Source organism: Talpa occidentalis, unplaced genomic scaffold (genome assembly GCF_014898055.3).
Source record: "Talpa occidentalis isolate TD23 unplaced genomic scaffold, MPIMG_talOcc4v2.1 talOcc4.13, whole genome shotgun sequence".
Taxonomy (NCBI): domain Eukaryota; kingdom Metazoa; phylum Chordata; class Mammalia; order Eulipotyphla; family Talpidae; genus Talpa; species Talpa occidentalis.
Genome location: NW_023601322.1, coordinates 62,354,464 through 62,368,093, shown reverse-complemented (window position 1 = coordinate 62,368,093; position 13,630 = coordinate 62,354,464). Strand labels below are relative to the sequence as shown.

The window sequence follows — 13,630 nt, the reverse complement described above, 5'->3', positions numbered from 1 at the left end:
GATGGCACCACTACAGCCACCTTGGTTTCGTGGTTTGGCAAAGTATTGGCTTCTGCCACCACAGGGGCCAGAGCTCTGCCTCCAAAGCCCAAAATTTGAATATTGATTATTGTAATTGCCAAAATCAATATAGCTTCCAGTGTATTCAGAATTGTTCTGCATACTTGCATCTAAAGTTGCCTTCCTTCTGTCTGTATCACACTTCTTGTTAGAGCCCAAAGGTGAATACTTCCCTGCTTGCTGACTGAATACTGTATACAAGAGTGATATCACTTCTGTGATTCATTAGACAGTACTTTCTTAGTGCCACCCAAGATTGCAATATGTTTTAGGGGGGTAGTAGCCTAATCTGTCAAGTAAAAGCCTTCCTAAGAACTACATATTGATGAAAGCATAAGACCTTATTAGACACTTCTGTTTATATGAGGATTACACATCTGCATGCATTTTGTTGTGACATATTTCAGATTTCTAAAAATGTATGGATGATAATTCAACAATTACTTGAATACCACCACTTCACTTAAAAAATAAGCCCTTAAAAATAATTAAAGTGTTCCCTCTTCCCATTTCCTTACTTTCCTACCCAGAGTAAACACTATCCTAAACTTGTTTCATTCTTAGGCATTTAAAAAACTTCTTACCACATTTTTATTTTGTACATACAGATGATGAGCAAACCACAGACCTCAGGTGCGTATGTTCTTAACAAAGTTCCCGTTAAACATCGTCTTGGACTTGCAAGTGGTAACCAGAGTGATACCGCACACTTACTGAATCAGTCAGGTGGTGCTGGAGAGGATTCCCAGGTATGTACTTCTGTGAACTTCAAATACTAGAGTTGTTCAATGACACGAAGAAATTAACAAATTGATTATCATCCAGATTTGTAGTGTATTGCTTCTTTGCTCAAGTAAGTGTGACAGCCAACTTAAGTTAACATAATTTCCATATAGTTAGCCAGAATTTTTTTTTAATTTAAATTTTATTTTTATATTCCCCTTACAATTGCAACCCCCTTATTTTTACCCCAAACCCTCCTTTCCCCGCCCCCCCCACCCCCCATAGAGTGTCTCTTGTTCATAGTTATTTGTTGATTTTGATATTTTCTTTCTTATAATTATTCTTTTTCCTGGTCCCTTATTTAAGTTTTCTAGATTCCTGCTATGAGTGAGACTATCCGGTATTTTTCTTTTTCTTTCTTAGCCAGAAATTTTTTGCTATTCAAAACTAAATAGGTATTTGAGGATTTTAGCCACTTATTAATACATATCTGTCTCTCCACTTCTTTTATCATTTTTCCTCTTGGATAAATTCAGAACACAGTGAAGGGAATTTACCCTAATCAAAAGTCAAACTTTTATTTATTTATTAAATTTTATTTTTATATTCCCCATACAATTGCAACCCCCTTATTTTGATCCCAATCCCTCTTTCCCTGCCCCCCCCCCCCCGTGTGTCTCTGGTTCATAGTTGTTTGTTGATTTTGATTTTTTCTTTCTTATAGCTATTAAAAGTCAAACTTTTATTATTATTTTTTTTAATTTTCTAGAGGCATGTCTTATTTATTTATCTATTTGTTTGTTTGTTTGGTTGTTTGGTTTATACATGCACTGGGTACAGTCAGAAGCCGGGAGGGTGAGAGAATTCACCAGAGCCAGAGCAGGGCAGGCAGAAGGACCGAAGTACACTGCTGAGGGGAGCAGCGGGCGGCAGGAGAGGTCTGCGCGCCATGTGGGACCCTCCTTCGGTGGCCGGAGAGCAGCCGGGGATCGAACCGGCGCCGCAGAGGCCGCGGGCAGCTTCGCAACCCAGCGCTAAACCGCTGCGCCACCTGGGAGGCCCTAAAAGTCAAACTTTTAAACATAAGTAGTGTGTTTTGCCCTTTGGAATGTAGCTAGACTGTGACTCTGGCATGATGATTATTTCAGTGAATGAGGAAAGCTCAGAAAAAATAATTATAAGAGGGTGTTAACCCTACTAGACAATAAGAAGTGCTGTAGTCTCTTAAAGTAGATAGTTTGATACTGGCACATGAAGAGACAGCCCAGTGGAATAAAAGATTGACTAATAAACTCATTCGCAAATAAAAATTTGTTCCTCCGTGGTATCTCAGATCAGTGAGGAAGATACATACTTTCTGATAAATTGTTTTGGCGTAACTAGATAGCCATATAGAACAGAGCAAATTAGATTCATTTTTAGTTTTTTTAAAGATTTGTTTATTTATGCATACAAGAGCTGGGTATACATAGGCCAGGGTGCAGGGTGGAAAGGTGGGTGAGAGACAGAGACAGAGTTAGGGAGCAGAACAGGCAGATTGACTGAAGCACACTGTTGAGGGGAGCAGCAGGTGAGACAGGAGAGGTCTGCTGAGCCATCTGGCTTAACTCCCTGACCAGGAATCAAACTCATGTTTTAGTGGCTGCCAATAGCTTCGTGGTGCTGAGACTTAACCCCTTGTGCCACCAGGGAGACCCTAGATTCATTTTTAAATTACATTTTAAACCAGGGTGAGTTTCAAACCAATCAGATTTAGATGCTTTGGAAATGCTAAATGTTACAACCTGCATGAAAAGAAATTTGATAGCATCTGGAATAGTTGTGTGTACATTTCTCTAACCAGTAATCTTTCTAAGGATATTGCAGAGATGCACAATTAAAACTGAAAAGATGTAAGTACAAAGCTAGTAATTGTGGACTCTTTATAGTCACAAAAGGATGGAAACACCCAAATGCCCATTAGTGGAGGACTGGTTACTTAAAATGTAAAATAAACCAGAAAGAAGAAGAAAAATATCGAATGGTTTCACTTATAGGAGCAATGTACGGGATCCAAATAAGGGATCTGGGGGAAAAAAGTAAATATAATAAGTAAAAATCAAAATCAACAGGCAACTATAAACCAGAGACATTCTGCAGGGGGTGGGGAGGTGGGGGGAGAAAGGAGTAGGATCAAAACAGGGGTGGGAAGAGCACAAGGGACTGTGGTGATGGTTCATGGGTGAATGGGTGGTAGAAATTTCATGGGGACTATAACCGAGATGAAAATGCATACATTATACAAAAATGAAAAATGATGTAAAAATATATAAAATAAAATAACCAAAAAAAAAATGTTTTGTATCTATACAGTAGCATATGGGTAACTTTGCAAAGGATATCTTTGTAACATGGGGTGATCATGAGGGTATATGACATCATACAAACAAAATGGAACAAAAAAATGTATAATCAGTCACTGTTGGTACAAGAAACTAGGTGCAGGGACTCCCTGGTGGAGAGTTAAGTCTCAGCACTATATCACCACTAGGGCCTAAGTTCAATCCTTGGCCAGGGAGCTTAACCACATGGTGCAGCAGACCTCTCCTGTCTTGCCTTTTGCTTCCTGTTCTGTCTCTGGTGAATCCTCTCATCCTCTGTACCTCTGGCCTACACCCCAGTTTTTCTCTGCAAAATTGAAAAAAAAATAGGGGCAATGAACACGTAAGTGTTTGTAGTAGGAAAAAATGTGTGTAATTTAAAACTGGTGGTTATAGCAAGGACAGAGAAGCCCATCCTACAGCTTTGACTATGTCTTGTTTTAAACATTTGTTTCGGAACCATGTAAATGATGCATGTAATTATGAAATGTAATAAAACAAAGATAATCCATAACAGTTGAAAAGTGAAACAAATGAACTAGCATGTCTGCATAGATAGTGCCTTAAAACAGTTTTTTGACCGAATTCCTGGTAAGTTGTACTCTGAAGACAAAAAAAACAATTTTAAAAAGCCCTTTTCAGAAATAATATTGTTGGCTATGTTTTAATATTGGTTTCTGAGCATTGCGGAATAAATCAAAAGGAATTATATTGGTGTCATTAATTACTAAGATTTCATTGTGATTGAAAGAGAGATGTAAGATATATGAAATTAAGTAAAAACTCTATAGTGTCCTTATCTGTATTGAAAGTATAGTGTAGATTCAGGTTGTATTATATGTTAAAAAATAAGTAAACAAACAAAAAAAATCTCTAAAGCATTTTCTAATTCTGTTCACTAGAAAGATCTAGAGAAATGGCCTACCCAGTTAATGTGTACCCTTTGCACCCAAAGGTACTATTTTGTCAAACCTTAGAAAGTGAGGAAATTATTAGGGATTAGTGGAATCTTGTCAAAGAACAAAAATGTCATTAAGACTTTATATCTTTTCACCATCTTAAAGGAAATTCAGAAGACAGAGAAACATGTTAAAGGGTACTGTTGAGTCCTGGGGAGAACACTATAGGAAGAATGACCTGGTTTCTTCAACAGTTGTTTTGCAAGGAAAAGAAAGAACTGGAATGGGACATTGAATGAAAGGAAACTTTTAAGTGTACTGATGGTATTATGGTTATGTTTTAAAAAGAAAGGAATTCTTATGTAGAAAAAAACTGAAGTAGTTATAGATAACAATACTGTTTGGGTTGCAGGTATAGTTGGGAGGTATAAGTGAAACAAGTTTATTTTCTGTGTTGATCATTTTTGCTGCTTGTTGATGGGTGCATCAAGTTTATGTAACTTTGTAGTTTTGTCTGTTTCAAAAATTCCATTATAAAAAGAAAAACAATTACAGAGTTGGAAGCCAGGCAGACCTGACTTGATCTGCCTCTTGCTAGCTGTGCCAGATAACTTGTGAGCAATGATTTTCTTTTCCTTAAGCTGCTGTGGGTACTAAAACTTTCATGTTACAAAACATGAAAGGGAAGTGCTTAGCACATAATAAATGCTCACTAAATTATAGGTATTTCCGTGTTTTATTAATAACTAGCAGTCATAATAGCACCATGAACAACAGCTATATAGGATTCCAACCATACTTAAGGAATTTTATGTGTAGTTAAAATGACTTTGCTTAAATTTGAGAACAATTAAGCATTGTATGATTGAGAGAAATTTGGTATTATTTGTGATTGAATTTCACATGAATTCCTTAATATTATATCCTGTGTTCCTACATCTTGTATTCAAAGGTAATTTAAAAATTGAGAAAGGAACAGCATGTCTTAGGAAAGACCTGAACCAGGAAGATTGTAGTTTACCTTGTTGTTTTGCTGTGCCTTAAGGCGGGGGTGGTGGAGATTAACTAGAGAGTTATATGTTCAGAAGAGAAAAGGAATTGAAATGCCAACACTAGTATAGTAAGGATGGCTGTCATTTGTTTGCAAAATCAGATCTATGAGCTAACTATTAGTCTTATGTTTGATTGTAAACTCATAATATTCAGTTAAGTAAATATTAAGATTATGATTGCAAAATACCTTAATTCTTTTTTTTTTAATATTTGTTTATGCATACAAGAACTGGGGTACAAGCCAGAGGTGGGGGGGTGGTGAGAGGATTCACCAGAGAGAGTGGGGAACAGAACAGGCGGATTGACCGAAGTACACTGCTGAGGGGAGCATCTGGTGAGTCAGGAGAGGTCTGCTTCGCCATGTGGGTTGCTCCCTGGCCAGCCGGGGATCAAACTGGTGCTGCAGTGGTTGCGGATAGCTTCATAGGTTAAGCTATGTCTTAAACGATTGTACCACCAGGAAGGCCCCAAAGTACCTTAATTCTAAGAAGGGTTTGCAGTTATCAGGAATGTGGGTTCTTCTTTCACACTTCATTTATGACAGTACCCTCTAGCTAAAGACCACCAAGAACACACCTATAGTTGAACATATCTAGTTTATTATTATTCAGTAAGGAAGTATACACAGTGAAACTTCTCAGTCAAAATGTTATTTTAGGATTTGGACTGTGTCAGGTGATTTGGGGAAGGTTTAAATTAAGGAAATAGGAGAAATTCCACAATTGTGGATGTCTTAATAAATCTTAGAATTATAGAAGACTAGAATGAGGCCAAAGCTATAATTGGGTAAAGAAGCTACAGTGTTTTCTGTTTAGCCAGGGTAGAGAAATGTTTGGTCACTTTCATGGGTTATAGTTTTCATGGGATTTTCCCCCTGATGTTTTATCATGATTATGTAGTGAGTGCTCTTGTTTTTGTCTTGATCTATCGTGGTCTTAGGAGTGACTTTATCTGAGATTTGATAGTTTGTGAAATTGTTTAACAGAAGGACACAAAGGCCTAGCTGTGCATGGCAGACCAACTGCTAGATATCGGGGATTGTTGTTCATTTTCTTTTTTTTTTTTTTATACTATTATTTTTTTTTTTTTTAAAGGAGAACTCTTGTTTTTTTTTTTTTTTTGTTTGTTTGTTTTATTTATTTATATATTTATACTAGCACTGGGTACAGTCAGAAGCGCGGGAGGGTAAGAGAATTCACCAGAGCCAGAGCGGGGAGCAGAGCAGACAGAAGAACCGAAGCACACTGCTGAGGGGAGCAGCGGGCGGCAGGAGAGGTCTGCGCGCCATGTGGGACCCTCCTGGGGCGGCCGGGGAGCAGCCGGGGATCGAACCGGCGCTGCAGAGGCTGCAGGCAGCTTCGCAACCCAGCGCTCAACCGCTGCGCCACCGGGGAGGCCCGATTGTTGTTCATTTTCTTAAAATAAATAAATATAATGATAGAGGTGATTGCATTCAGAAACAAAACGTTGCTAAGAATTAATTTTTGTATTTTGTCTTTGAATGATAATTGAATTTTACATATAAGGACCTAGCTAAGTTTTTCAGAATTCCTAAAAAAAAAAAAAATTTATATATGTAAAGTTTTTTCTTTTTTAAAGATTTATTTATGCACACAAGAGCTGGGGTACAGGCCAGAAATGTGGGGTTTGAGAGGACCCACCAGAGACAGACTGGGGAACAGAACGGGCAGACTGACCAAAGCACACTGCTGAGGGGAGCAGCAGGCGAGTCAGGAGAGGTCTATATATAAAATAGACCTCCCTGGTGCGACACCAGGGAGGCCCTATATATGAAATATTTTTATATGTGTGTAGATATACATATACATTTACTGCCTTTCTAAAAAATGGTTGTAAACATTTAATCTTGTGTTTTATAGATATTTTCAACTCCAGGTCATCAAAAAATGGTTTACAGCTCCTCAAACTTAAAGACACCTTCAAAACTTTGTTCAGGGTCTAAATCTCATGATGTTCAAGAAGTTCTTAAAAAGAAGCAGGTAACAACCTTAATTCTCCCCTTAAAGATGAAAGAACCTATCGAATTCTTAAGTGATTATGTTAACACCCTTGAACACTTCAGTAGTAATGGAACTACTTTATACTGTTTATTTAGCTCTTTCTTGATACAGTATAAACTTGGAAGAAAAATCAACAAACAGGAAAAATGTTTTGTAGTTGTCTTTCAGGGACTACATCAAACACAAAGAAAAAAAATTTTTTTTTCTCTATTAAAGTAAACAGCATTGAGCTGTCATGTGTTTTTCCCTCCAAGGAACAGAAGCAAGCAGACACTTTCATTTTTTTTTTCTTTCAGTTCATTTCTGGTTTTGTTTCACACAAACTATAACATTTATGTGGTTGTATTCATATGACTAAATTCTGAGTATCACTATCAGACTGACTTAAAAACTCACATGAGGTTTTTTTTTTTTTTTTAAAGATTTATTTATTTATTTATACAAGCACTGGGTACAGTCAGAAGCGCAGGAGGGTGATAGAATTCACCAGAGCCAGAGCGGGGAACAGAACAGGCAGACCGATTAAATACACTGCTGAGGGGAGCAGCTGGTGGCAGGAGAGGTCTGCCCACCATGTGGGACCCTCGCCAGCGGCCCAGGATCGAACCGGTGCTGCAGAGGCTGCTGGCAGCTTCACAGCCCAGTGTTCAACCGCTGCGCCACCAGGGGAGGCCCCACATAAGGTTTTTAAATAAATATTTATGTGTATTACCCTGCCTCCCCCCCATGAATTAGTTTTGGTGATTTAATTTGACTGAGAGGTGGGAGGCAACATTTTCCTGGAAAAAGTTTATAGATGTTGCTGTCATTTCTAACCTATGCATCTCACATTGTGAAATTTTAAACTTTAAAGATAAGGTTTATTACATTGGCAAGTGAAAACAACTTATGTTTTCTTCATTTGGGTCAATAAGTGAATGAGCCCTTATATAGACAACTAATTAGTGTTCAATATTTTAAAGGCCTTTAAAATTACATTTATAAATGTGAACAACTTTATGTTGGAAGTGTTGGGGGAATATATGTAAAGGTTTTAGCTATTTTTTGATAAGGAAGAAAATTTATCTTAAATAGGAATGTCCCAGAATAAATGAGAATATAATAGTCATATATCACTGGCAAATTCTATATCCCTTACTAATTTTTTTTTTTATTTATATAGGAAGCAATGAAGTTACAACAAGACATGAGGAAAAAGAGGCAAGAAGTGTTAGAAAAACAAATCGAATGCCAAAAGGTAAGAGCTCATTATTTGCTGTAATTGATATATAGAATGAATATAGAATATATAGAATTCATACAGAAATTTTCTAGGTATAGTTTTACTTATTTCTGTTTACTTTATAGATGCTGATATCTAAGTTAGAAAAAAACAAAAGCATGAAACCAGAAGAGAGAGCAAATATAATGAAGACTTTGAAAGAGCTTGGAGAAAAGATCTCACAGTTGAAAGATGAATTAAAAACATCTTCTGCAGTCTCCATACCATCTAAAGTAAAGACAAAAACAGAGGTATCTATTTGCATTGTTCAGATGTTCAGGATTATTGAACATCTGTTTCAAAGTTTGTGGCACTTTGAAAGTATATCTGGAACTCTTGTGTAGCCAATAGTTTAGTAGGGAAACAATTATAAAATTTTTTTTTAATGTTTCTATAGGTGCTTGTGTACTCTTTGAGAGAGCAGACTTGTATTTTTTAAGTGAATTTCTTGGTTCTCTATACTGAAGATGAAACTGCTGGTGATGGGGAGTACAAAGGTGTCTCCTATTTCAGCAGGTTTTTTTGCTAATGTTATGATATTGTAATAACATTATTGACTTTAATATGGCTAAAAATGTGATGTTATTAAAAAGAATCTCAAGTTTAGATCCATTTCAGTCTAATTTTATCATTTCTCTTATTTCCATACCCTGGGAGAGAAATTGCTTTACCACAGTTCTGTAGTGGGATTTTAATTTCCAGCCCCTTGAGAACTAGGAATAAATTTGTCAGTTATATGGAATGAAAATTTTTATGTACAATATCATATTACATTTGAAGTTGTACTTCCTTATCATTATAGGAAGGGAAAGTGTTCCATTGGTTTTTCTTTTTAATAATACAAATACCTGATGGTAGAAAGAAAGTGTGCACATTGTAAAAATTAAAGAGCATATGGGAGAAAACAAGTATTTGAGTCTTGACCGCAAAGATGGATAATTTATTTCATACCCTCCCCCCCAAAAAACAGTGGCAGCAGTACACGGTTCAAATCTGAAAGCAATTATGTAACTTACATTTGTACTGTTAATGAATTTTTGTTATTTAATTTACTTAAGCCCATTGTATTTTATTTATGATGCCTCATTATGGGAAAATTACTCTCAGATCCCTTATCTTAGATGACTTTACAAGGTCTCATTTTCAGGTCATCTTCAGCAGTAGTACTGCTTATTATTTTTACTAATATCATTATATTGTTTGCATGTTTTTAGTATTATACCTGTGAAGTTACTTTCTGTAAGGCACAAATGTATTACCGCATCCTCTCATTTCTCCAAAAGAGATGCGTCATTCTGTAAGTATAGTATTCTGACTTAAGATCTTTGATGTTATCTAACAATACATTTTTACTCTTAATTTTCCCAAGGCCCAGAAGGAGCTGTTAGATACTGAACTGGACCTTCACAAGAGGTTATCCTCAGGAGAAGACACGACAGAATTACGGAAAAAACTCAATCAGTTACAAGTTGAGGTGAGATTTAAGAGGGTTACTATACATTGATACCTCAAAAAAATAGTTTTCTGTTCTTCTGTTGTCCAAGGTTCAGTTTGTATTCTACATTCTGTCTTTTCCTGTTATTCAGGCTGCACGATTAGGTATTTTACCTGTGGGTCGAGGAAAGACCATGTCTTCTCAAGGTCGAGGACGAGGCCGAGGTCGTGGAGGACGAGGAAGGGGCTCACTCAATCACATGGTGGTTGACCACCGCCCCAAAGCACTAACAGTTGGGGCATTCATTGAGGAGGAAAAAGATGAATTACTTCAACATTTCTCAGTAAGTTTTAAAGTAGTAAATGCTGGGCCTCCCCGGTGGCGCAGCGGTTGAGCGCTGGGTTGCGAAGCTGCGCGCGGCCTCTGCGGCGCCGGTTCGATCCCCGGCTGCTCCCCGGCCACCAGAGGAGGGTCCCACATGGCGCGCAGACCTCTCCTGCCGCCCGCTGCTCCCCTCAGCAGTGTACTTCGGTCCTTCTGCCTGCTCTGCTCCCCGCTCTGGCTCTGGTGAATTCTCTCGCCCTCCCGCACTTCTGACTGTACCCAGTGCATGTATAAACAAAAACAAACAAACAAACCAGCAAACAAATAAATAAAGCATGCCTCTATAAAAAAAAAAAAATAAAGTAGTAAATGCTAACTATAAAAAACACTGTGTTAAGCATTTTCTTGTTGCATACTGCATAAATGTCAAATGTTTTATGGATTATAAAAAGTTGTAAAAACATGGGTATTAGCAAATTCTTACTAATACACTTGAAGGTCAAATCAGTCAACATCATACAGTTAATAAGTTGCCAGAACCAATAAAAAAAAAACCATGGCTGACTATTAACATTCAGGATCCCTATTCGTTAAACTACTTTTCCTTTTTTTTTTTTAAAGATTTATTTTATTTTATTTATTTATTTATACAAGCACTGGGTACAGTCAGAAGTGCGGGAGGGTGAGAGAATTCACCAGAGCCAGAGCGGGGAGCAGAATAGGCAGAAGGACTGAAGCACACTGCTGAGGGGAGCAGCGGGCGGCAGGAGAGGTCTGCGCGCCATGTGGGATCCTCCTCCAGTGGCTGGGGAGCAGCCGGGCATCGAACCGGCACTGCAGAGGCTGTGGGCAGCTTCGCAACCCAGCGCTCAACCGCTGCGCCACCAGGGAGGCCCCGTTAAACTACTTTTCTGAGAGAAAATGCTTTTAACCTTTTAGGTTAAAGATGGTAAGGGGAAACTTGAAGAGCACACTTTCCTTCAGGGTTCTTATTAGTTTGATGTCCATTAATCCTGTTTCACCCTGACTCGTGAAGACTGGTGGGTTGTTACAAAGCATACAAATTTGAGATCTGGACTGTGACTTATTCAATCTGGAGCAATTCTTTGATTAGTCTGAACCTTTTTTTCATTTTTGATAAAATGAGTTACTAGCTATAAATGACTCTTTGATGAGTAAAGAGTATCCTTGTAGAAGGATGCAAAGTACACGTGCAAAGTATCCTTGTAGAAGCTGAGTGAATGTAGACTTTTCCCTTTTAAGAATGAGTATATAAAATTAAGATCTTTGCCAACTAAGTTGAACTTTCAGATCTAGTGCCAGCTCAGGTGAGGTGATAATTCAATTATGTAACAAATTTTGAAAGTGAACTCTGCAGAACTTTTTTTTTTTTTTTTTTTTTAAAGATTTTATTTATTTATTTATTTATTTATTTATTTAAGAACCGGGGTACAGGCCAGATGCGCGGGAGGGTGAGAGGATTCACCAGAGACAGAGCAGGGAACAGAACAGGCAGCCTGACGAAATACACTGCTGAAGGGAGCAGCGGACGAGACAGGAGAGGTCTGCTGCGCCATGTGGGACCCTTGCTGGCCGGCCGGGATCGAACCGGCGCTGCAGAGGCTGTGGACAGCTTCACAGTGTGGCACTCAACTGCCTGCGCCACCAGGGGAGGCCCCCGCTGCAGAACTTTCTAGTTACGAATAGTGGGTAATCTTGTTAGGTAAGAAGCTGCATGCTCCACCATGAAGGTGAATAGAGACTATATCTAGATGTTTTATACTTGCTCAAATCGATATCTCTCTCTTAGAATTGGGGTCATTCGGGGCCTCCCCGGTGGCGCAGCGGTTGAGCGCTGGGTTGCGAAGCTGCCCACGGCCTCTGTGGCGCCGGTTCGATCCCCGGCTGCTCCCTGGCCACCGGAGGAGGGTCCCACATGGCGCGCAGACCTCTCCTGCCGCCCGCTGCTCCCCTCAGCAGTGTACTTCAGTCCTTCTGCCTGCTTTGCTCCCCACTCTGGCTCTGGTGAATTCCTTCACCCTCCTGCGCTTCTGACTGTACCCAGTGCATGTATAAACAAAACAAACAAACAAATAAATAAAATAAATAAAATGCCTCTATTAAAAAAAAAAATCTTAAAAAAAAAAAGAATTGGGGTCATTCTAGAACATCTAATAATAATTAATTGTTATGGTCATATGTTTGATAAGTCTGAAATACGGCATTCAGTTGCAGAAAGGGTTGTGGCCAGGCCTTTGGAGAAGGAACAAAGCCAAGGCAGATGAGTAACTCCAAGAATGATATACTACCCTTGGTTTTGATGGTGGGTGGTTTTGATAGGGTGGTATCAGGCTGTCTTGAATACAAGTAACATACCATAGAAATAGGTATTTGGGCAGTCTAGAATTCTTGGAAAGAAATATAGAAATACATATACCTAGACATCATTGTAGATAGATTTAGCAAAGTGAAAGGGTAAATTTTCTTCAAGGTCTTTCATAATCCACAGAACCTAACGTAAAATTTATTTGTTTCAGTTTTCCTTTACTGTCCTTAATGATTCTGAAGAGATCATGGATAAACCATATCTATAAAAAAAAAAAAAAAAGATGAGTACATTTTAGTGAAGCTATTCTCAAGTGTGAGGATCTAATTCTTTCAAAGTTTATTCGTGTATCCAGTAATCCGCTTCTAAGATTTTTGGACTATGGTAGTGGGGTCTAACTGTGAACTCAGTGACATAGGTTGGAACTTGATTTTTTTCTTTCTTCCTGATTATGACAGTAATACATGCTACTTTTAGGATGCATTTGACTACAAGTAACAGATAAATAGCTTGGAAAATATGGACGCTTATTTTCTTTTATTTCATGGGGTGTATGTAGATAAATATTTAGGATTGATTGATTCATAAACTCAGCCACACAGATTCTTTTCATAATTGGCTTTTTTTCTTAGGCCTTTTTCTTCATGGTGTCAGAATGGTTATAGCAACAACAAACATCATGGCTTCTAACAAGAATGCCCAAAGACAGAAAAAGAAGAATACCTTTCTTAGGACATTTTTTATATTATGAAATAAACCTTACCAGAAAGTACTACAATGCTCTAGTCAGCAAAATGCCATCATGTGTACTAGCCAGAATTGTCACATACCCATTTCTAAACTTAGTACCCTGTTTAAGGGAAACAGACTAACCATAATTTAATTAAACCAGTCATGGTTCACCATATAGAGATTGGCCAGTGATGAAAATCAGTATGTATTAGAAAGAAGTTGAGTTAGTAGGTAGTTAACAGGTCTTCCATGTTCACTGACAAAAACTTGAAAAGTATGCAGTTATAGAAAGATGAAAACAGCTTCAAGTACCTTAGATTCTTTCCTTATGGATTTTTCAGGTTTTATTTTCATGAAAGTTAATAAATGCATCATTTGGAGAGTCAAATGAATTTAACCACAAGCTGTTAAGTAGTCCCCAGCCCTATTCTCCCCA

The 13,630-nt window shown here is 38.0% G+C and overlaps 1 protein-coding gene across 4 annotated transcripts in view; it reads left to right on the top strand.

The window, feature by feature from the left end:
• The window catches only part of RBM27 (RNA binding motif protein 27), a 78,209-nt gene that overhangs the window by 53,849 nt on the left and 10,730 nt on the right, over positions 1 to 13,630 (top strand). For all 4 annotated transcript variants that reach the window (XM_037509010.1, XM_037509008.2, XM_037509009.2 and 1 more), the window contains 6 exons: positions 669 to 809; positions 6,976 to 7,095; positions 8,279 to 8,353; positions 8,464 to 8,628; positions 9,747 to 9,851; positions 9,964 to 10,155. In XM_037509010.1, coding sequence (XP_037364907.1) covers positions 669 to 809; positions 6,976 to 7,095; positions 8,279 to 8,353; positions 8,464 to 8,628; positions 9,747 to 9,851; positions 9,964 to 10,155 — 798 coding nt within the window. The remainder of the gene's footprint in view (positions 1 to 668; positions 810 to 6,975; positions 7,096 to 8,278; positions 8,354 to 8,463; positions 8,629 to 9,746; positions 9,852 to 9,963; positions 10,156 to 13,630) is intronic.